At 34.8% G+C, this 25,707-nt stretch overlaps 1 protein-coding gene across 1 annotated transcript in view; it reads left to right on the forward strand.

The window, feature by feature from the left end:
- Positions 1 to 24,990, forward strand: part of LOC123563799 (SEC14-like protein 1) — a 51,033-nt gene extending 26,043 nt beyond the window's left edge. Inside the window, exons 10-14 of the mRNA XM_053525339.1 lie at positions 4,608 to 4,914; positions 6,097 to 6,237; positions 10,489 to 10,728; positions 11,497 to 11,642; positions 13,015 to 24,990. Coding sequence (XP_053381314.1) covers positions 4,608 to 4,914; positions 6,097 to 6,237; positions 10,489 to 10,728; positions 11,497 to 11,642; positions 13,015 to 13,108 — 928 coding nt within the window. The 3' untranslated portion in view covers positions 13,109 to 24,990. The remainder of the gene's footprint in view (positions 1 to 4,607; positions 4,915 to 6,096; positions 6,238 to 10,488; positions 10,729 to 11,496; positions 11,643 to 13,014) is intronic.
- Positions 24,991 to 25,707: the final 717 nt, after the last annotated feature.

The raw sequence follows: 25,707 nt of genomic DNA on the forward strand, positions 1-25,707 counted from the left end.
CCTTTTGAAAAAATTGAAAACGTGAAATAAAAAAAAAAAAAATTTTGTGAAATCAATTACAGGGGGCTTTTCAATTAATTATTAAACAAGTTGAAATAAAAAAAATAAAAGCGGGCTTCAGAGCTTTTATCAATTTTACTCATCGAGTTTTTAAAGGGGACGACCTCCAGATTTGGAAAAAAATATTTTTTTTTTTTCAAATTGAACTTTTGGTCATATTTCAAATTAGAAAAGTTTTGTTTCAAAATAATTTAAAAAACCTATTCAAGAAAAAAAATGACCCGTCTGGCAATCGAAACCCGGACAACCCGGCAATAAAGAATTTTTCCGTCTTGTAAACCCTAAAGCATAGAATTAGTGGTTTTGATTTTAAAATACAATTTTTTTAATTGGGAAAAGTTTACCTGGAGTAATGCGTTACAAACGCATTTCGATTTTCATCAAAAAGAGAAAAACAGCAAATTTTAATTGGGGTTTGTCATGATATGTTTTTCAAATTAATTTTAAACCCCTTTAAGAAATATAGCATTTATTTTCCCGAAATTTTTAAAAATCTTTGTAGACTAGTAGAAGATCTGGAGGAGTCCCTTTTTTAAATAATGTGGAAGTCACAAAAGTCATATTCTTTTTTCCCCCCCATGATCCTTCCTGGCGAAAATAAAAATTTTTTACTTTCTTTACGATTATTGGGAAAAAGTCATTTGACAACGTCTCCTATACTATAAACAACTCCCGGTTTACTGAAAAATAATGGTAGATTTTTGTAAAAGAAAAAGATAAACAACAAAAAAGTATCCAAACGGGGTTCGAACCCAGGGCCACTGCTTTTTTAGTAACAGCCCTCTTCCCCTAGACTTTGGAGCACACTGGTTTTTTGACAATCACCATTACGTTTTTTGAGTTTAGATTGCTTTTTTTTGTAAATGTCTGCAAAAGGTTTTGGCTGTAATAAAGATAAAGTTTTAAGATGTATAAAAAGGTAAAATTTTTTTTTACTTCAGAGGTACAAAACCCAAAACCTAGCCCCTGCTGACGCCCGAGAGATCCTGTCATCTGTACAGTGACAGCCAGAAACGACCGGACGAATGTGCAACCGAAGCCCATTTTTCCTTTCACCAAATGATAAAACCCAGAGATGCTGGTTCAAAAAACCCCCCCTTGGAAATAAAAAAAATTTCAACATTATGAGAGCATGAAGGGGGAGCAGGAATTGAAAATCCCCGAATAACGCCTTACAGGGGGCATATTATACATCTTATTTTATTTTATGTTTTCATGGTTTACTAGATATAAAAGAACAGCTAAATATCCCGAAAACAATTTTTTTAAGCCGATTTTTTGCCCATTTGTTCTGAGTCCAAAAAGAAATTTTTCCCCCATTTTTTTGCAAACATTTTCAATCGAGCTTTTTAAACACAGTTTTACTGGGGTGTAAGTACTAAAATTAAAAGCCTCATAGGGATACTAAAACTTTTTTCCCCAATCAAAAAAATTCAAAACGAAACATTATTTTTCTTTCCTTTTTAATTTATTTTGAAAAAAAAAAAACCCTAAAACTGTAAAATATCTACTTTTGAAAAACCCTTTCCAAGTCATACCCGCAAAATCATATTTAAAGTAGTTTTTTATAACAAGAAACTTAATACTTTTCGACTGTAAACCAGGCCTCCATAATTTTTTATGAAATTTTGTGTTTCAATTTTTTTTTTTCACAACCCTTCAATCGTATTGTTTTGCATCGCAAACATTTAAAATTTTTTTTAGTTGTTTTTTTTTTTTTTTTTTGTGGGGGAGGGATCTATATTTTTTTTCCTTTTTAAAAACTTTAAAATTTTTTGTTCGTTTTGTATTTGCATTTACAGGGGGATTTTCCCAAAAGAATCTGAATTTGTTTTTGATGTCCGGGAATTTCCCCCTGCGATTTTTCTTTAAGATTTTTTTTTGTTCTTGTAAAAAAATTAACCATAGAAGGGCATGCAGTCGTTTGATGCTTTTTTCATCCTGCTTTTTTACTTTGCCGACGTCATATTCGCAATTTCTTTGAAGGGGATATCATTCTGCAAGCTAAAAAATGGGACTTTAAAAATTTTATCGCTGACTTATTTTCCCTGGAAAATTTTAAAAAAATTTAGTAATAAATTCCCAAAAAGGTTTATGAAAAAAACCCTGTTTTCCCGTGTTCTTTTTGGTAATGTAAGATGTATCAAGAAAGGGCCCATTTTTTAAAAAACTGTTTCGCATAAGACAAAAACTGGTTATTTACGTAAAACACATTGGGAAAATTGTTATTTCGATTTAACCTACATTTTGTATCAAAAGTGTAAGAAAAAAACTACTTTTTTCAAACCCTGCTATGACTGGGTCGGGAACTCAGCACCGAGTGGTTTTTTTAAGAAATAATAATCTATCGGTGATTTGTCGCTGAATAAATCACTGTTTGGATTCGATGCGAAGGAAAAAATATCACGGGGCGGAGCCCGAAATTGTTAATACTAGCAGCTGAACGACAAACACTGTTTTTTCAAGACAAATCAAAATGGAGTTTTTTTTGATTTAACACTCCAAGGGCGGGGCACCCGTTTTACCAGTACGCACATTAAAAAACCTCCCCCTTTATTCTAGGGGGCACTGCCCCACACCCCCCTTTTCGTTTTCTTTAATAATGATTATGTTTCAATTTTTTTTAAAAGATTGTAACGAGCACATCCTACCCCCTTTTTCAATCCAGCAAAAAAATGCTACAGTAAAGCGCATTTTACCCCAAGGACTTTAAAAATCATCTTTTTCCGATTCATTAATTTTTTTGCCCCTTTTCAAAGGTTTCTTTTGCGCGCTGCTACGCCGTTTGACGCAATAAATTTTACGTCAGAACAGTGAATTGTTTTTTGATAATTCCCGATCCGCTTCTTTGTTTTAAAAAGTAAAATGAATCGGATCGTGGGTTTTTGAATGCAGAATGGATAACCCCAAACCTCCCATTCAGCCAACTTAGAAAAACGAACTTTGCCGCATACTTTTTCAAAAAAAAATGCATTGTACAAAATAATTTTTTGCCCTTTAAATAATTTCATAGTCAAATTTAATGAAAATTTCCCTTTTATTTTTTTTTTTAGCTCCCGAAAAATTGGGTTTTAAACTCTAAACGAGTGGGGTCCTTCCAACCCAATCTGCAAATTTCTGGTCCCGAATGTGAATTCTTAAACAACTACAGTAAAATAACAACGACCAAGTCGGAAATATTTTTAAAAACTGTGAATCGGAAAAAAACCAACCTTCAAAACCAAGGGAATGGTGGCCGTGCCGGGCCAGGGGCTGGCCTTCGGACCAAACGCTCCCAGGGGCTTTTTGCAAGGCCTTTTCCCAAAAACCTCTTTAATTTCCCCCAAATACATCGACCCTAAAATGCACAAATGCCACAGTTAATAGGGCCCCAAATAAAGCAAACGTGAAAGGGGCCTTTCCACAAGCCGTTAATTTGCCATTGCCCCCGCAGACCCCTTAAAACGAATAAGGGGTTTTATTCCAGAAAAGGACCCGGTGACTAACTGTAACACCACGACACGAAGTTTTTAAAATAATCCATTTAAATCCCCAATTTTTACTGTTTATTTTTTCTCCAGTTATTTGTTTTAAAAGGGGTTTCCCCATTGACTGAAGTAAAAAAAAATGGCGGACCGAATTTGACAAGCCGGGGGGCGTATCTGCGCGTATGAATTTTTACACTTTTTTTTTTTAAAAAAATTGAAGTTACTGAAAAAATTTTTGAAAAATACCAAAATATTATTTATATCCCTTACAAATAAATTAATCTCTTTCTTCTGTTAGAAAAACCCCCAACCTGGACCCAAATTTTTTTTTTAGAATATTTGGGGGCAACACAGCGGGGCGTTAAACGTGGGTCCCTGCGGGGAATTTTTTTAAAAAGTAAAAAAATTTTATAAAAGAAACCAAGAAAAAAGATGAATAAACAGAAAATTTTTTGTTTCGGTGAAAGATTTAAATTTTTTCATCCGTGAACATCCATGTTTAAAATTTCACTCGTGGGTTCGCCCTCGTGTTTTTTATGTTTTGTTTACTCATGAAATAAATTTTTGATTTACCCGAAAAAAACAATATCCCCTTTTTATTGAAAAAAGTTGTTTTCTAAATAAAAACGTAGGTTTTTTTCCCAAAAGTATCAAATAATCAAAGATTTTACTGGTCCATCTTTTTCCATTTTGGCCCCCTCCATTTTCCTTTTAATGTTGGAAAATTTTTATAAAACACTTTGTTATTTTTTTAACCCAAAATAAATGCAATTACGTGCAGGGTTTATCAAGGGTTTAAGAAGATCCAAAGGCGACAAACCCAAACAGGAAGGATGGTCAAATTTGGGGTCAAATTTTAAAATTTTAATTTTTGTTTTTTCTAAAATTTTTAAAATTTATAAAAAACAGAAGTTTTTAAGTTCTTTTTTTAAGTAAACCCAAAAACAGAAAAACAGATATTTTCCCCTTTATCAATTTCAAAAACTTAATTTGTTTATTTTGTTAAGATTTTGGGTATAATGTCATTTTTCAGTTTTTGTTGTTATAGACATGAGTTAGAGAGTTTTATCTTCTTTTCAGCGCATGTACCTGTATAGTAGATCTAGAGGGCTTGAGCATGCGTCATCTGTGGCGACCAGGCATTCGCGCCTTGTTACGTATCATCGAAACAGTCGAGGCCAACTACCCAGAAACTATGGGCAGGTTACTCATTGTGCGGGCACCTCGGGTATTCCCTGTCCTGTGGACACTCATTAGCCCATTCATAGATGAGAACACGAGCAAGAAATTTATGATTTATGGAGGAAATGATTACCAAGGCCCTGGCGGCCTCGTAGATTTTATAGACAAAAAATATATACCTGACTTCCTGGGCGGAGAATGCTATGTAAGTTCAGTTAAGATTAGAAGTAGCAATAAATTTATTGAAATTTGTGTACCACACTATCTGTATATTATCATGGACAGATTTGTAGATAGTCATAAAAGTGACATTCCAAAAGTATCTGCTATGATGAAATTATACAAAGCTATTGTAATCCAGTTTTTTGCAGAGCTTTTCTGAGGGTCACAATGATCTGGAGGCTGTATTTGTTTACACATGTTAAACCATATGAGATACATGTTTTTTACCAGTTGCTCATAAAAAACGTGCTTTTGACATAACATTACAATGTTTGGCATTTCAAACATCTATTTCAACAACGGCCGTTACTTCATAATCATGTTGCATCATATATTTATAACGTTATAAGTGTACAAAACTGGGTAGGTTTGAAAGTTTCCATCATCATTATTTAAGTCACATTATGCATTGTGTAATACAATGTATATCCACTAACAAAGAAGAGATTTTGTAGATGATATAAATGCAGATTCATTATGGTTTACTATTGTTAGAGGTAGGCACCTTATAAAAGCACTGTCTAATTTCAGCTTAAGACACCTCTGAGGAATGAATACTGTGAAATCAATTAATTTTACAAGCACAAAATTTCATGGTTTTGGAAAAAACTGTTATTTCTTCGGGATATGAATTCACAGATTTCATATTTAGAACATACAACTTAACCTTTAGCCTGCTAAATTTCTAAAATGGACAAGTCCATCATTCAACTTGGACAGTTCCATTAATTATTTGAAGGGGTGTTCAATGAAAACTTACAGACTGAATAGCGAACGAACCATGATCAGCCTACACGGATAAGCAAAAGCAAAATGACTTGCTGCCAGCAAGCTAATGTTTAAGGTACATACCTGTCTGTACAGGCTGATCTTGGTCGCAAAGTCAGAATCACTTGGCAGACAGCAGGCTAAAGGTAATCCTTTTTTATTTGGATGAAATTTGGTGGATTGAGGCAACCACAAAATCCATGTAAATTAATCCCTCATGAATATTCATGATTTATGATCTCACAAATTGGACAAAATTTCTTAGTAAATTGACCTTTGTAGAGCAATTCCATCTGTACAACATACACATTACAGTCTTTACAGTGGTGTTCATTCTAGAGAGGTTGCACTGTAACTTGTTGTCTTTGAGGGTTGAAAATTATTTTGTTAATTACAGTGTGATGTACCAGAGGGTGCACTTGTACCTAAATCTCTTTACAAAGAGGAATATATGGACAGATCTCCAGATGAACAACCACTCAATGTTGCCAACAGTTTATACCAAACATCTCACATTATCAAAGATTATCCCCATGAGGTAAGTCAAATTTACATTTAAAACTCTGATTCTCTTTTTCCAGTTACAATAAGAGAAGACAAGCTAATCAATGAGGAATTTTACTTGTAAATGTACAAATCATTTTGTTAAACATTGACTACTATGTTATAAAGCAACACTTTCCAATTGCATTACTACCATTTACCTCCTTTGTAGCTTAGTAGGTGGTTGTGGGTTCCATCCCTAAGATAGATTCTGTCAGGAATGAGATGTTGAGAATTGCACCTTTAATCTTTATCTTGACATCTTTTTGAACAAATTCCCCCCAAAATTGCTTGCACAAATGACCAATCATATTTTACCTTCATGGCATTTTGTATTGTGTCTTAACTTCATAAAATACCCTTGGAGATAATTGACAGACATTTAGAAATTTTGACATATTTGTATATCTTCAAGGTATCAATATTATGCTTAGAAATAAATTTTTGAAACAAGAAACTTCAGGAATATTAATGTAAAGTTTGTAAATAAATAGGAAGATTTCTTTACCCAGCATTAGAGTTGAATTAAACTAAATAATGCAGCAAGAAAGGCTTAAGCAGAACGTTTAATATGTGAAAAGTCCCTTTAAACACTTTGATGGTACAAGTGTTATGAAGTAAAGCTCCACAGTAATAAGTGCAAATTATAACTTTTTAGCTCACCTGTCACATAGTGACAAGGTGAGCTTTTGTGATCACGCAGCGTCCATCGTCCGAGCGTGCGTAAACTTTTGCTTGTGACCACTCTAGAGGTCACATTTTTCGTGGGATCTTTTTGAAAGTTGGTCAGAATGTTCATCTTGATGATATCTAGGTCAAGTTCGAAACTGGGTCAACTGCGGTCAAAAACTAGGTCAATAGGTCTAAAAATAGGAAAACCTTGTGATCTCTCTAGAGGCCATACTTTTCAATGGATCTTCATGGAAGTTGGTCAGAATGTTCACCTTGATGATATCTAGGTCAAGTTCAAAACTGGGTCACGTGCTAGGTCAGTAGGTCAAATAATAAAAAAAACCTTGTGACCTCTCTAGAGGCCATATTTTTCATGGGATCTATATGAAAGTTGGTCTGAATGTTCATCTTGATCAGGGCTCCGGAAATTTTGATAACTCAATCGGTCCGAAACGAAAATCCTGACATCGGCGCTACCCCACCCACCGCATTCCCAATATTACATATTTTGTAAAACGTGATAGGGTAAAGAAATAAGCATGTCATGCATTAAAACTGAGTTACCAGTCACCGCGCGTTACCATACAATGAAGACAGTTATTCAGTGTTATGTGTGATCGTTACTTTGTTTAAATTTCGATGTTTTTCCGAGATAATACGAGGCATTGACACCGTGTGCGTAACTAGTCTAAAAGCCAACGCACGTGACTTCGATACCGTATACACGGCAGATACTTTGTGATGTTTCCTCATTCTTTGACGGAATTCTGGGGCCTCCGTGGCCGAGTGGTTAGAGTCGTTGACTTCAAACCATTTGCCCCTCATCGATGTGGGTTCGAAACCTCATTTGGGGCGTAGAATTCTTCACGTGAGGAAGCCATCCAGCTGGCTTACGGAAGGTCGGTGGTTCTACCCAGGTGCCCGCTCGTGATGAAGTTGTGCACGGAGGGGCACCTGGGGTCTTCCTCCACCATTAAAGCTGGAAAGTCGCCATATGACCTAAAATTGTGTCGGTGCGACAATAAACCCAACAAATTAAATAAATAAATTGACGGAATTCTATAAAATACAATGCGTCAAAGTGAGTTACACGACACATATTCTCTGCTAAACAGCCTCAGTATTTAAAGAATACTCTGCCGCGGACCGAATGTGTACGTTATTTGAACGCTGAGATCGAATTTCCCGCATGTATAGTACCAAAACGTCACGCGGGTTGGCCACGGATATTTCATTTCACTTACGTTGTACTTCAATAAGCAACTACATTTTATAAAGTTATATGTTCTCTTCTGATGTAAACAAAATTTCATTTGAAACGTTTTTTAAAAGACCGATTTTGATAAACAGTGCCACCCCGGTTTTCTTTATCATTCCTGGTTGCCCGTCCATTTTTTTCTTTTTTGTACAGTCGGGTTGCAAAGACGATTTTCTGCATTTGTTTCAACTGGAGCCCCAACAAATGAATCATGTAATTTTTTCAAATCAAATTATAAAAATTATTTTTATCGGTTTTCCGTGTGATGTCTCATTAAATCAAAGACCTATAATGTACAATTATAGCTCTTGATTAAATGCAGCGACCATTTGTTTGTTACCGTGATCAACAGCCTTTTGAAATAAACCATCCGTCGGATTCTAAATAAAAGAAGTGGATCCCCGTCGAAATGATTTGGATCCAGTCAGAAACGTTAGGAAACCAGTCAAAAATGTTTAATACACCGCAGTCGGCTGTCTGCAAACATTAAAGGATGTGCCGCGCTAGCACTGATTGCGTCACGCGCTAATTACGGACCGATTATCAAAGTGACAATCAGACCGATTGACACGTTTATTGATTATCTGAAGGTGCGACCAACAATTTCCTACTTGGCAGGTGATCGTGTATTGAGATATCAGACCGAAAATTATACTTTTCTCCATTTTTACGGGACCGATTTTTTTCGTTTTTTCACTTCACGAATCGGTCTGAAAAGTCAAAAATCGGTCCAAAACCGACAAACCGGCAAATTTCCGAAGCCCTGATCTTGATGATATCTAGGTCAAATTCGAAACTGGGTCAACTGCGGTCAAAAACTAGGTCAATAGGTCTAAAAATAGAAAAACCTTGTGACCTCTCTAGAGGCCATACTTGTAAATGGATCTTCATGAAAATTGGTCAGAATGTTCATCTTGATGATATCTAGGTCAGATTTGAAACTGGGTCACATGCCATCAATAACTAGGTCAATAGGTCAAATAACAAAAAAACCTTGTAACCTCTGTAGAGGCCATATTTTTCATGGGATCTGTATGAAAGTTGGTCTGAATGTTCATCTTGATGATATCTAGGTCAAATTCGAAACTTGGTCACGTGTTATCAATAACTAGGTCAGTAGGTCAAACAATAAAAAAACCTTGTGACCTCTCTAGAGGCCATATTTTTCATTGGATCTGTATGAAAGTTGGTCTGAATGTTCATCTTGATGATATCTAGGTCAAGTTCGAATCTGGGTCAACTGCGGTCAAAAACTAGGTCAATAGGTCTAAAAATAGAAAAACCTTTTGACCACTCTAGAGGCCATATTTTGCAATGATCTTCATGAAAATTTGTCTGAATGTTCACCTTGATGATATCTAGATAAAGTTTGAAACTGGGTCACGTGTGGTCAAAACTAGGTCAGTAGGTATAAAAATAGAAAAACCTTGTGACCTCTCTAGAGGCCATACTCTTCATTAGATCTTCATGAAAATTGGTGAGAATGTTCACCTTGATAATATCTAGGTCAAGTTCAAAACTGGGTCATGTGCCTTCAAAAACTAGGTCATTAGGTCAAATAATAGAAAAACCTTGTGACCTCTCTAGAAGCCATATTTTTCAATGGATCTTCATGAAAATTGGGTCTTGTGGAGACAGGTGAGCAATTCAGGACCATCATGGTCCTCTATTATTAAAAATGGATTTATCTAGTTAAATATTTATAGAACTCATTTGAAATTTCATTATTGTCTTTAGTTGGACTGAGGCAATCAGGGTATATAGCTATGGACTGATTTTATGTCAAATTACCTCCCTTCGTTTCAAATTAAAATGGATGTATCTCAGTAACCAATGAAGATACTGATTTGAAATGTCATTTGTGCCATCAGACGGACTCGGACAATCAGGGTAGATAACTTTTGACTGAATTTATGACAAATTACCTCCCTTTATTTTATGTAAACGAATATATCTCAGCAGCATCTAATGAGATTGGTTTTAAATGTTATGTAAGTCTTCCAGGGTAAGGAATAGTCATGCTAGTACAAAAATGTAGCATTTGAGCCTAGGACCCTCAAACTTGGTATGGAAATTGGCCCTGACTAGGTCAAAAGGGACTGTTACAAGAAAATGTTTATGCTTATGATATTTAATGTGTATGCCTATGTGCTCTATGTCAAAACTTGATCATATCATTTTGAGCAATGGTACTCAGGTGAGCGATACAGGGCCATCTTGGCCCTCTTGTTTCTTTGGAGGCATTGTTTTATTATTTTGAAAATTGCTGAAAAATGTAACTGTTTTGAAATTGATCAGGTACATTGTTCATTGCAGGTACTGATTCAAGTCCCCCAGCGAGGCTGTGTTGTGACCTGGGACTTCGATATATTGAAGGGTGATGTTTCATTCACTGTGTTAAGGACGAAGCATCCAATCAGTAAGGATGAGCACCATATACACCATATCAGCGGTATACCTGTCAGTGCTCAATATATAGACAAAAACATGCAAGTGGGACGTGATATGAGTATAGTGGAACCACCACATATATGTAGGGATGGGGATAGTGTACAGGTATGTGTTTATATATGTGAGATATGTGTTTACACAATATAGATTTACACACATCTTGAGCTTAGCACATTAAGGTGCTCTTGTCACTACTTAGTACATAGAGAAGAGCATTACAATGAGACAAGATATGAGTATAGTCAAACCACCACATATATGTAGGGATGGGGATAGTGTACAGGTATGTGTTTATATATGTGAGATATGTGTTTACACAATATAGATTTACACACATCTTGAGCTTAGCACATTAAGGTGCTCTTGTCACTACTTAGTACATAGAGAAGAGCATTACAATGAGACAAGATATGAGTATAGTCAAACCACCACATATATGTAGGGATGGGGATAATGTACAGGTATGAATTTTTATGTGTATACATGTATAGATCAACCAACAGGCATTTTGAGCTTATTGCATTAAGGTGCTCTTGTCACTACTTAATAATATTCCATTGAGACAAGATACGAGTATAGTGGAACCACCACCACATATATATTTAGAAAGAGATAGCGCTCGGGTATGTGTTTATATTATGTGAAATGATTTATTTGCTGTATCTATGTGACTGTAGCAGGTATAAAACATTTGATTCAATACATTATGTATTTTTATATTCCGATGTAAATGAGATGAAAAACCAAAATTTCTAGTCCTGTTTCCTGCCATTTAAAAACCTGTTCTGTGATGGTGTGCCATAAAACCCAAACCAGTCATCATGATTGTGCATATTCTAATCTGACATGTAAAACTTATGGTCATGTTTTCAGGGTTCCCATGTAGCAAGTGAATCAGGAAGTTACATTCTACAATGGAAATACTTTGATTCTACAAAAGCTTCCTTTGAATTCTCACTAACTACACACAAGTCAAAGGTCATGTATCACACAGAACTTCTGCAGTCAGCCACTTTCAGGTATTCATCTTAAACTTTAGCCTGCTGACTGCAAGCGATTTTGCCTTTGCAACCAATGCAGACCAAGATCAGCCTGCTTATCTGATCATGGTCTGCACGGTTCGCTATTCAGTCAATAAATTTTGAGTGAACACTCCTTTGAAGAATAAGAGGTACTGCAAAAATTGAATAATGGATCAATCTGTTAGAATCACACTGTCCGTCCTTCTGTCTGTGCATGCATCCGTGCGTGCATTCATCTAAGTTCTCTTTCAGGCTGCAACTCTACCATTCATAAAGGGATTTTGAAATAACTTGGCTTAAATGTTCACCATAATGAGAAGACATGTCATGCGCAAGACCCAGACTCCTAGCTCCAAGGTCGAGGTGACACTTAGAGGTCAAAGATTAACAGGGCCTGTTTCGTGTCCGGTCCATAACTCTGCCATCCATAAAGGGATTTGAAATAACTTGGCAGAAATATTACCCATAATGAGACAACACCTAGACCCCTATCTCTAAGGTCAAGGTCACACAGAGGTTAAAGGTTTACATGGTCTGTTTCTTTTCCAGTCCATAGCTCTGCCATTCTTCAAGGGATTTTGAAATTAATTATTTGGCATAATAATCCCCATAATGAGATGACGTGTCATGCGTAAGAACCAGACCCCTAGCTCTAAGGTCAAGGTTACACTTAGAGCTTAAAGCTTAACATGGTCTGTTTCTTTTCCGGACCATAACTCATAGCTAAATAATTCCCATAATGAGACGACATGTCATGCATAAGACCCAGACCACTAGCTCTAAGGTCAAGGCCACACTTAGAAGTTTCTTGGTCTGTTTCTTGTCCAGTCCATAACTCTGCCATCGATGAAGGGATTTTAAAATGTTCCCAATAATGAGATGTCACTTGCAAGATCCAGACCCCTAGCTCTAAGGTCAAGGTCAGATTTAGAAGTCAATGGTTAACATGGTCTTTTTCTTGTCTGGACCATTATTCTGCCATTCATCAAGGGATTTGAAAATAATTTGACACAAATGTTAACCACATTGAGAAGATGTATCTCACTTACGACCTGGGTCTCTCAGGTCAAGGTCACAAAATGATTCATGCCTAAACTATTCTGGCATTTTTTGTGCAGACAGCTGTAGCATTCTTTGGCACGCTGTGGGGACATTTTTCGCCAGTAGTGACAGCTCTTGTTAGAATAAGAATTGGTTTATACCTGCATTATACTCCTTATGAATTATTAATTAATACCTGAAGAACATTCTTGAATAAGTTTTGAATGGACTATACTATTAAATTAGTAATTGTTTATGCAGAGACGATACTAATTTATATTTGGACGAGACTCTTGTATAAGTAATAATTCATTTAATTTTGTTTCAGAGGGTCTATGGCTAGTCTACAATCCAGTGCTAGTGGGTTTTCCTCGCTTAGCATCGGAACAAACCAGAGTATTCCAATGGCAAGGAAACATTGATATGAGTCCCAGTCAATGTGAAACAATTTAAACAGTATACAATGCATATCTTAGTCAAATTCTACATATGGGGAACATGTTTTGTTATTTATTGTTATGTGTAGTTAAATATGGGTTTATCTCAGACGTGTGGCTATTTCAGAATGTTGTGACTTGTCATTTCTAATTCTTACTTTTTATACAAAGGTAATATTTAAATTAATTGTAAAAAGGAGTGCATATTTCATTTGCAAATTGTGATCTAAATGAGCCGCGCCATGAGAAAACCAACATAGTGGCTTTGCGACCAGCATGGATCCAGACCAGTCTGCGCATCCGCGCAGTCTGGTCAGGATCCATGCTGTTTGCTAACAGTTTCTCTAATTACAATAGGCTTTGAAAGCTAACAGCATGGATCCTGACCAGACTGCGCTGATGCGCAGGCTGGTCTGGATCCATGCTTGTCGCAAAGCCACTATGTTGGTTTTCTCATGGCACGGCACAAATATATTTTAGTTTTATACTCATAAGCAATATGTCCAGATGAATTGCAGCCTCTTGTTCGATTCAATGAAATAACTAAACCTGTTTAGGGTAGTTCTGCATGTTTGATAAACCAAAAGTAATGGTGTATTACATCATTTGTCTTGATAATTGTAGAATAAAGCCCATATTCAGCAAAAGGAAACAAAAATCTTTTATGAATTAATGTCAGCCTGTGAGTAAAATCACAGTATGTTTCTAAAGATAGAATATTGAATAAAAAAATTTGATACATTAGATAAGTGCAGAAATGTCTTAAATTTGGCTTGGAAAGTGCGCATCACTTTAATCATGTCAGAGCAAAAATGTCTCAAAAAAAAGCACACGGACCTTCACATTTTATTTCACCATATTAGACTTAAGATTACTTTATGACTGTGAGAAATTTCATCAAAGTCTACATATATGAAAAATTTCTATTAACATAAATGTCATGGAAATGGTGACTTTCCCATAGACTGCTAGTTGCCTGAGGTCGACATTTCTCAATTCAGTATAGCAAAAAATCAGGCACATGACCCTATATTTTTTATTTGCCATATTTTTAAAGTAAATTGTAAAGCTTATAAAAATCAAGGTTTAATCAGATTCTACCTTGCAGAAAAAAAGTTTGATCTGAATGTGCAGAACTACCTTAACTTGAAAGCTTTTAAACTGGTCCAAACAAGTCCAAATAATAGTATTGTTACAAGATGGTACCTGTATTGTTATAGGAAATTTAGGGATTTTGTCCAGTATTGTTACAGGAAACAATAGTATTTGTTTTTAATATGCAAGTTAAAATTTCCTACAAATGGCATTTATATTATTACAGTAATTTTTTATGCATCAAGGAGCAGCAACTTCGAGAACTGGGAATCTAATACCGGTAGTAATTCCTTTGTTTGTACAAAGAATTTTGCGTACTGATATTTTATGACACATATTTATTTCTTCAATGATAGGAAATTGTAAAAATTTTATGTGATGTTTTTGTCTGTGGTGTTAAATGATTTATATATATAAGATATTAGAGAGATTTAAAGTTTGATATTATTGTATAAAGTAAGGGTTGATTTATGTGAGAAATTCAACGCAGTTGTATCAGAGCAACCATCTTGTTAATTTCCAAGAAAACAACAACACAATGTTTTAACAAGTCAGATGATAAAATTACTCAGAAGAAAAAAGAATACTCAGTGGTTTGAAATATGCTGCATTGGATTTTGTTTAGGTACTGTATAATTGGTTAATTTTGCAAAACAGAAATATTTTGCAATTTTTGTGAATGAGAAAATTTTCGTAAGGTTAAAGAGGTACATAATTTTATGCTAAACACTTCCATGAAATATGATTATTGACATATTAATTAGTTTTTAACACTTTCAAACATTCTCTGTATGAGATTTTGGCATTTTCCCGACTAGTGTGGAAATCTGTGTGGTTGAAAGAGCTAATTTACAGTTGAAGAGTGCTGAGCTAGGATACATAATTGCACTAAAATTGCGGAGTGCACAGAAATTGCCAAGGAAATTGCAGAGTGCACAGAAATTGCCAAGGAAATTGCAGAGTGCACAAAAATTGCCAAGGAAATTGCAGAGTGCACAGAAATTGCCAAGGAAATTGCAGAGTGCACGGCAGTTGCCGAGCTTCCTTTACTTTAGAAGAAGTAATAGCACGATGAATTCAGTCTGATAATTTGTTGAAAATTATTCAGTTATTTCTTACTGCAAACATTTTATTTATCAAAGAAGTATCTGCGCACAAAAGGTCTACTTTTCATTTTAAACTTAAAGGGAATGACGTTTTTTTTTTCAGCAAAAATATTCACATGTACAGTAAACACTGATAAATATACTCACTTATTTATTCTAGAAATTATTCTGAATCAGATTTAACATTTTCTATCAGAAATCTAAAATTTATACCCCATAATCAATAATAGTGAAGGTTTTTATTCCATCTCCACACATTGTCAAAAAGTCCATACATTCAGGTCCATGAAAATTGTGTATATAAGTTATTTTCATAATTGTGTTAAGTCTTTTTGTCCAAATCATTTTATTTCTGTTAAGAATATTTTTGTATTAAATTTTAAGATCCAGCTTATTGTATTTCTTTAATTTAAAAGATGTATTATGCCCATCTCTCACTTAATTATGTTTATATTATATTATATTATATTGATTTGACATCACAATCCATCTGAAACTGTAAAGTACATGTATATAGTTTCTGGAATGCTGGGTTTTATTTAAAACTTTGTAAGTACATTTGTGAGCATGACTGAACATATACATTTAATTTCACTGTTAATGAGATTTAGTTATAGCTTGATTAACAAACATTCTATCCTGATTATTGGACATGACATCTCTCACCTGTTTTTAGCTCACCTGTCACAAAGTGACAAGGTGAGCTTTTGTGATCGCGCGGTGTCCGTCGTCCGTGCGTGCGTCCGTTCGTCCGTAAACTTTTGCTTGTGACCACTCTAGAGGTTACATTTTTCATGGGATCTTTATGAAAGTTGGTCAGAATGTTCATCTTGATGATATCTAGGTCAGGTTCGGAACTGGGTCACGTGCCTTCAAAAACTAGGTCAGTAGGTCTAAAAATAGAAAAGCCTTGTGACCTCTCTAGAGGCCATATATTTCACAAGATCTTCATGAAAATTGGTCAGAATGTTCATCTTGATGATATCTAGGTCAAGTTCGAAACTGGGTCACGTGCCATCAAAAACTAGGTCAGTAGGTCTAAAAATAGAAAAACCTTGTGACCTCTCTAGAGGCCATATATTTCAAAGATCTTCATGAAAATTGATCAGAACGTTCACCTTGATGATATCTAGGTCAAGTTTGAAACTGGGTCACGTGCCATCTAAAACTAGGTCAGTAGGTCAAATAATAGAAAAACCTTGTGACCTCTCTAAAGGCCATATTTTTCATGGGATCTGTATGAAAGTTGGTCTGAATGTTCATCTTGATGATTTCTAGGTCAAGTTTGAAACTGGGTCACGTGCGGTCAAAAACTAGGTCAGTAGTTCTAAAAATAGAAAAACCTTGTGACCTCTCTAGAGGCCATATATTTCATGAGATCTTCATGAAAATTGGTCAGAATGTTCACCTTGATGATATCTAGGTCAGGTTTGAAAGTGGGTCACGTGCCTTCAAAAACTAGGTCAGTAAGTCAAATAATAGAAAAACCTTGTGACCTCTCTAGAGGCCATAATTTTCATGGGATCTGTATGAAAGTTTGTCTGAATGTTCATCTTGATGATCTCTAGGTCAAGTTTGAAAGTGGGTCACGTGCAGCCAAAAACTAGGTCAGTAGGTCAAATAATAGAAAAACCTTGTGACCTCTCTAAAGGCCATATTTTTCATGGGATCTGTATAAAAATTGGTCTGAATGTTTATCTTGATGATATCTAGTCAAGTTCAAAACAGGGTCATGTGCGGTCAAAAACTAGGTCAGTAGGTCTAAAAATAGAAAAACCTTGTCACCTCTCTAGAGGCCATACTTGTGAATGGATCTCCATAAAAATTGGTCAGAATGTTCACCTTGATGATATCTAGGTCAAGTTTGAAACTGGGTCACGTGCCTTACAAAATTAGGTCAGTAGGTCAAATAATAAAAAAACCTTGTGACCTCTCTAGAGGCCATACTTTTCATGGGATCTGTATGAAAGTTGGTCTGAATGTTCATCTTGATGATATCTAGGTCAAGTTTGAAACTGGGTCAACTGTCTGCGGTCAAAAACTAGGTCAGTAGGTCTAAAATTATTAAAATCTTTTGACCTCTCTAGAGGCCATATTTTTCAATGGATCTTCATGAAAATTGATCTGAATTTTCACCTTGATGATATCTAGATAAAGTTCAAAACAGGGTCACGTACCTTCGAAAACTAGGTCAATAGGTCAAATAATAGAAAAACCTTGTGACCTCTCTAGAGACCATATTTTTCAATGGATCTTCATGAAAATTGGTCAGAATTTTTATCTTGATAATATCTAGGTCAAGTTCAAAACTGGGTCACATGAGCTCAAAAACTAGGTCACTATTTCAAATAATAGAAAAAAAACGACGTCATACTCAAAACTTGGTCATGTGGTAAGAGGTGAGCGATTCAGGACCATCATGGTCCTCTTGTTCTTTTTAGCTGTCCTGAGAGTAAAAGGCTCATTGTGAGCTTTTAGGGTCAATTGTTGTCTACAATTTCTTTTACGAACGTCTCCTATATACAACACAGCTGATTTCAACCAAACTTCATAGAAATATCCTTTGGTCAGTCTCCTATCAAATTCCTTCACATTTAGGTCATCCTTGCAGAAATCTGGTTGCCATGACAACCAAAAGGAAAATTTTAAAAATCTTAAGAAACTGGTGGCCCAAGTTTACCAAAATTGGTAAAGCCAACTGTAAATCTCAGGTGCGTGATCTATGGCCTTCTTGCATATTTCATCATTGATTTTGCAAGAACAAGTATTGTTAACCATTATGCACGCAACTTATTAATAACCATTTATGTATCTCACACACATCGAATTTTCATAGCCAGTAGTAGCAAAAAGAAAAATGAATGTGCCATGCTGTTTAAAACTAAATCCACATTGATTGTCATTTATAATATTGTAATTTAAGGTAGTTCTGCATGTTTGGGTGAACTAGATCGGAATGATTAGAGGTTTCAACATTTTTATTATTAAACCCTTATCAATAGAATGATAGTAATGGTGCCATTTTTATAAATTTAAACACAGGCTGCCCTTATTTAGATAAGGTTAATGTCTATATACTGGTTCCAGGCTTTATTCCATGTTACATTGTATTTTAATAAATGATGTTACACCATGACTTCCAGTTTGTCAGTCATGCAGAGCTACCTTTACTTTCTGAATGTTTTTTTAAATCGTTATGGATACATTTTCAGGGTAGTAGACATAGTTCATGTATATTTATCTTATTTAGACGTACTTAATAAACACTTAATTTTTTTGCTTCAAATTTGAATGATTTGTATACCTCTTATGAAATACTATTTATAGATTATTTTGTTCATCTTTAAAGTATTACCAGGTTGCTCATTTCTGTGAATGTTCCATTGTCTCACACACAGTATCTTATTATACATCGGAAGTCATGTGGTGGCACTGGTCATCCATTCCTTAACAATTTTGTTTCCTGCTCAATTTTTAGCTCACCAGAGCACAAAGTGCTCAAGTTGAGCTTTTGTGATCACCCTTTGTCGGTCGTCAGTCGTCCTCCATCGTCATCAACAATTTGACTGTTAACACTCTAGAGGTCACAATTTTAGCCCAATCTTAATGAAACTTGGTCAGAATGTTACCCTCAATAAAGTCTTGGACGAGTTTGATATTGGGTCACCCGGAATCAAAAACTAGGTCACCAGGTCAAATCAAAGGAAAAGCTTGTTAACACTCTAGAGGCCACATTTTTTACCCTATCTTCGTGAAACTTGGTCAGAGTGTTTACCTTGATGACCTCTAGGTTTAGTTTGAATCTGGGTCATGAGGGGTCAAAAACTAGGTCACCGGGTCAAATCAAAGGAAAAGCTTGTTAACACTCTAGAGGCCACATTTATGACCCTATCTTCATGAATCTTGGTCAGAATGTTTATCTTGATGATTCCTAGGCCAAGTTTGAATCTGGGTCATGTCTGGTCAAAAACTAGGTCATTAGGCCAGGTCAAAGGAAAATCTTGTTAACACTCTATGGATCACATTTTAAGTTTGAAACTCATGAGAATTGGTCAGAATGTATGCCTTGAGGACCTCTAGGATAAGTTTGAATCTGGGTCATGTGGGGTCAAAAACAAGGTCACCCAGTCAAATTTAAGGAAAAGCTTAACACTCTAGAGGCCACATTTATAACCCTATTGTCATGAAACTTGGTCATAATGTTTATCTTGATGATCTTTAGGCCAAGTTTAAATCTGGGTCATGTGCGGTCAAAAACTAGGTCACTAGGCCAGATCAAAGGAAAATCTTGTTAACACTCTAGAGACCACATTTTAAGTTTGAAACTCATGAGAATTGGTCAGAATGTTTGTCTGGGTGATTTCTAGGTCAAGTTTGAATCTGGGTCATGTGGGGTCAAAAACTAGGTCACCCAGTCAAATAAAAGGAAAAGCTTGTTAACACTCTAGAAGCCACATTTATGACTCTGTCGTCATGAAACTTGGTCAGACTGTTTATCTTGATGACCTCTAGGCCAAGTTCGAATCTGGGTCGTGTGGGTTAAAAAACTAGGTCACCCGGTAAAATCAAAGGAAAAGCTTGTTAACACTCCATATTTTTGATTCAGTCTTCATAAGACTTGGTCAGAATGTTTGGTATCATGAAGTCTTATATAATTTCAACTCTGGGTCATGTAGGGTCAAAAACTAGGTCATTTGGTAAAATCAGAGGAAAGCTTGTTTATACTCTAGAGGCCACTTTTTTGCTCCAATCTTCACAAAACTTTGTCAGTATGTTTGTTTCATGAAATCATGGACGAGTTTTAACCTGGGTCATGTGGGGTCAAAAACTAGGTCACTAGGTCAAATTAAAGAAAATGCTTGTTTACACACAGACCACATTTTTTGGTCTGATCTTAATGAAAATTGGTCAGAATATTTGTCTCCATGAAATTTTGGACAGGTTAAAAGTTAGCTCCAGTTGGGTAAAAAACTAGGTTACTAGGCCAAATCAAAGAAAAAAACACTAGAGGCCACATTCTTGCTCCAATCTTCATGAAACTTGGTCAGAATGTTTATCTCCTTGAAATCTCAGACGAATTTGAAACTGGGTCATGTGGTTACAAAAACTGGGTCACTAGGTCAAACATGTTTGTTATGTTGTGTTACTCTGGTGAGCGACCTAGGGCCATCATGGCCCTGAGACTTGTTTAACATGTTTTGAACTATGAGCTTCAAATTTGATTTATATATTGCTAATGGGCAGTGGATGACTCTTGGTAATTTTGAGGTCAGTAGGTCAGTGTCATGGTCAAGTGATTCTTAGTCAATAAAAAAAAAATGTTTCTGCTTAGTATCTTGAGAACGCGAACCTGCTTTCTCAAACTAGGCAGGCAAATTGCAGACTTACAGTAGATGACACATATTGAGTTCAAAGTTAGGGGTCAAAAAGTCAAGGTCACAGTGACCGTTAGTTTAAAAATCATTTTCTCTCAACACATTGACTTACAACCTGAAACTTGGCAGGTCCATTGCAAAAGGATGACGACTGACCCTTTATAATTTTAAGTTCAGTGTGTCAAAGGTTAAGATCACAGTGGCCATGAAATCTGCATAGACCACCTCTTGATAATGATTTTTAGGCTTCTTAGCCAAAGGTCATGGTCAAACTTTTAGTTGGATGCTCTTTAACCTCAGAATGCTTAGACCTGCGATCCTCAAACTGGATAGGCACACTGGTTCAGGCCTATTTTGCTCCACACGTCATTGTTATAGTCTTAATTAAACTGACCTTTGCCCTTTGCATTGTATGGGATATGACCTTAGTGCAAAAGGTCATATTGATTTTGACAAGGATTTGTTGTTTTTTTCAAAAAAGAGTTTTTAGGTGTATATAAGGAACTGTAAAAATGTATATTTGTGTACAAGGATTTTATGTACTATATATGGTGTATCTGAGGAAAAAGAATCTGTGTTGAATTTATTGTAAAATTGGTGGTTTGGAACACGTAAATATGTAAAAGAAAATTGAATCTGCGTGTTGAGACTTTAAACTTCTGAGGTATATTTTACATGAAATGTACAAATTACTTAAAACTGAATCTGTGTTGAGAAGTTTTTAAAACACTGGGAATATATTTGATTACAAGACATACAAGTATGTCGAAATTGAATCTGTCTTGGAAAAAAATATTACCCTGGAGTTATGTTTTGTTTTGAGTAAATGCTATTGATGTATTGGATATGAAAAATATCTGTTGGCAAAATTTTAATCTGTGTTGAAAAGTTTATAACACTGGAGCTATAATTATACTTTGAAATATAAATCTGTGTTGGAAATATTTGTAACACTGGATATACATTTATTGTGGAACATATATGTTTGTCAACTTTAAACCTGTTTTGGCAATTTATATAACCCTGGATATATATTTGTTTCAAAACATATGTATGTGTAAATTAAATCTGTGTTTGAAATATTTATAACACTGGATATAGGTTTATTGTTAAATGTATGTATGTGAACATTAAGACTGTGTTGGAAATTTTTATAACACTGGATAAATATTAAATCTGTGTTGGAAATTTTTATAACACTGGATGAATATTTATTCTGAAACATACATGTATGCGAACATTAAATCTGTGTTTGACATTTTTTTATAACACTGGATATGTATTCAATTTGAAACATTTATTTATGTTGAGATTTAAATCTGTGTTGGAGATTTTTATAACACTGGAATTTCATATAGTTTGAAACATACATGTATGGGAAAATTCAGTATGAGATGTGCCATGAGAAAACCAACATAGTGGCTTTGTGACCAGCATGGATCCAGACCAGCCTGCGCATCTGTGGAGTCTGGTCAGGATCCATGCTGTTCGCTAACGGTTTCTGTAATTGCAATAGGCTTTGAAAGCGAACAGCATGGATCCTGACCAGACTGCGCCACTATGTTGGTTTTCTCATGGCACGGCTCATATATTTTGTAAATTTATACAACACTGGATATTTTGAATTTCTCAGAATGCTCCATGATTCAAGATGAATTTTGTTGGTTTTTCACTTTCTACAATCAAGCATTTCACTGTAGGCAAATGCATTTGGATGGACGAGATGCTGATTTGAAATAAACAAATACTTGTCTAAACAATTATAGTGATAGAAAATATGAAACGATGGTATTTGATTTGTATTGATGTGTCAAAGGCACTTTCACATAATAAAGTTTGTATGCTAAATACATTTTCTATATGAAAGTAATTAACAGGAAACATTTTTTAAAACCCAATATGTATTTACAATTTATATGCATATGTAAATATTCTATTTGTACATAGAATGTTTGGAGAAGCTACTTGTACATTGTATTTATGTAATACCGTACTTAGGGGTTCTTTTAGCGTGGTCAAATTTCTAAACTTTTGCAAAAATCAAGGTGTTTATTCTTTGTTTCATTTCCTATTTTGATTGTAGGGAGAGAAGATCAACATGACCCAAAATGGTTTTTTCCTCCACCATGGAAAGCTTGAAACAGTTGAAAGTCACCATGACCACACATTATGAAAGTGGAACTTAAAACTTCACAAAAGAAATCAAACAAACAATATTCTGTTGGAGGAAAATTATCAAAATATCCAGTTCACCAAACTTCACTATACACACCTGTAAATATTACAGAATAGTGTTGAACCATGGGCAATTTTTATATGTTTTTTTTTGATATCTACCATTTCTTAAGGTTGTAGGATAAGGCCAAGTATTAACCACATACAATTTTTTGAAAATATCCCAAAGTACGGTAATTAAATTGATATGTATAAATGACGTGTATTTTGTAGGCATTTACTATTGTGTTGAACATTTCATTGTTAAGTTTGGAGTTTAATAATTATGTAGTATTATTAATATCTTTGATCCTTGAATGATCTTCCACATTTATATTATTGATGTTTTTTTTGTGGATACTAACCTACGCGAAAATACAGACTAAATTCTTGATCCACCAAATCTTTTCATAAATAGCAGAATTGACACTTCTTTTTGCAAGATCTAAATATAAGTTATGCCTCATTCTACATTTAACATCTCCAAATGTCGAAGTAGAAAATTTTTGAATTTTTAAGATTCCTTTAAATAATGTCAATTTTATGTCCAATAGTGTACTCTGTGTGTTTTCTTCTCAAGTAAAAGTCTAGGCCATGAAAATTTTTGAAAATTTTTTTTTCAAAATTTAACACAAGTTTTAGATGGAAAATGTAGCTTTTATACTAATGAAGAAATCTGTAACACTTCATCAACTATTAAAGTCAAAATTTAATTTTTTTTAACTATTTGGTGTCCAAAAAAGGCGGAAAATTACAATCATGGAAAATGCCTATTCAGGGAATATTTTGAAAAATTAAAATTTGGAACTTAGATTGAGGTTTGTTAATCATATTTTTTATAGAGAAGTCAAGGGGAAAAAACTTCATGGCCTAAAAGGTAGATGAACTTGTAATTTTATTGTTCTTCTCACTTTCAAATATTAACTGAAATTTCCATAGCATGTCTTGCAACATACATTAATACAATTTTTGGTACTTCTCATTGATGCACAGTAATCTTCTGCCATGATCTCATTATTTTAATGGATTAACAAACAGCCTACACAAGTTGAAGTATTTGTCATCCTTTTGAAAAATTCAAATAGACATGACAAAGTATAACTGTTCATATCTCTTTTTAAAGGCTTTCTGCATGGGTTTAGACAGAAAAGATATTTTTCTTAAGTATTTTACCTTCAGTGCTATTTTAAGATGCTAGATTATGGAAAACAGGAAGTAACACCATTTTCTCTAAGGTTTAAACACACAAAATAAGACAACTTTTTAGTTGGACCATTTTCTCTTAATACACAATACAGTATCAAGCTAGTAGTTTTATTTACAGTTGGTTTAGTCTTTATACATTTAAAATACTGTTTGATTAACCTTTATCCTGCCGGTGGCAAGTGATGCGACCAGTGCAGATCAGGATCAGCCTGTACATCCATGCAGTCTGATCATGGTCTGCACTCTTCGCTATTCAATCAGTAAATGTTTTAGTGAAATCCCCTTTGAATAATAAGTGGTACTGCCTAAACTGTATAATCGACCAGTCCATTTTAGAAATTTAGCAGGGTAAAGGTTAAGATGACAGATTATGGAGAACAAGAAGTAACTCAATTTTCTCTAGGTTTAAACGGACGTGCAGGCTGATCTTTGTCTGCACTGACAGAATCACTTGCAGCTAATAGGCTATAAGGTTTAAGTGATTTAATAGTAGGTAGATTTTAATAACAGACCAGAAGTTACCCATATTGAGAAACCAAAGTAAAGTTTCAAATTTTATGATAGTTAAATTTATCTTCTTTTTTTTGGTCAGCATGACAAGTAGTTTTAAATTAGCAGACTGTTTTCCTTTTTGTTATATATTTTGAACGTGTTACACCCAGTATATTATTACTACACATATATAATTATTTCTGTCAGTCTGTTATACTAATGTTTCCACCAATATGGTACCTTATATATTGTTCACCCAGTATATTGTCGTTGACTGCAAATCTTTTCAAAGAATAGTAACAAAATGAATATGACAGACATTTTACCATTATGGTCTATGTACACTTGTTACCAAGAAATAAATTTATTATACCACAGTTTATGTTGGCTTTTTTATTATGCCCATTACACCTATACAAAGAAGAAGAGAGTACATATATTTTTGCTCAGGTCAGCAGTCTATGTTTTGGGCAGTTGTTTGACTATTTGGTCGATTTCCGTCATCTTTCCGTTCGTCGTCCACAATTACATTCTTCCTTATTCAATATGCCAATTTCAACCAATTCGCAGGTAGGTTCCTTCAAATCTATGTCAGCCATACTGAAATCTGGAAAATCCGAAAATATCTTTTTAGAAACCGCTTTCCCGATCTTATAGCTCACCTGAATTTTTAAAATAAGCAGATGGTCCGGCGTCTGTTGTCAACATTTATACTTAAACCTCTTTTTCTTTGAAACTACAGATCAGAATTACACTAAAGTTTGGTGTGTCTCTTTCATTTTTAGCTCCTGATATTTGAATTTTGAAAAAGAATTGCTTCCTCACACCAATACTTAATGAAAAGGATCCAAAGAACCACGGCGCTAATTTAATTGTATCAAGGTTTTGCAGCGATATCATTGTGAAAATAGTGCCGATCTGTCAAAGTAAAATGTGGTTTCTGCCATTTCTGTATGATAAGCAAAAATTAATGTTTTGCTGCTATTCAACTTAAGTAAACGATAAAAACTGATTAACTGATTAAGTACCATATATTTTCTAATGATATAAAGTGGAAATACGTTTATATGCATACAGTGGAAGACCGGTGCGCCAT

Source organism: Mercenaria mercenaria, chromosome 2 (genome assembly GCF_021730395.1).
Source record: "Mercenaria mercenaria strain notata chromosome 2, MADL_Memer_1, whole genome shotgun sequence".
Lineage (NCBI taxonomy): Eukaryota > Metazoa > Mollusca > Bivalvia > Venerida > Veneridae > Mercenaria > Mercenaria mercenaria.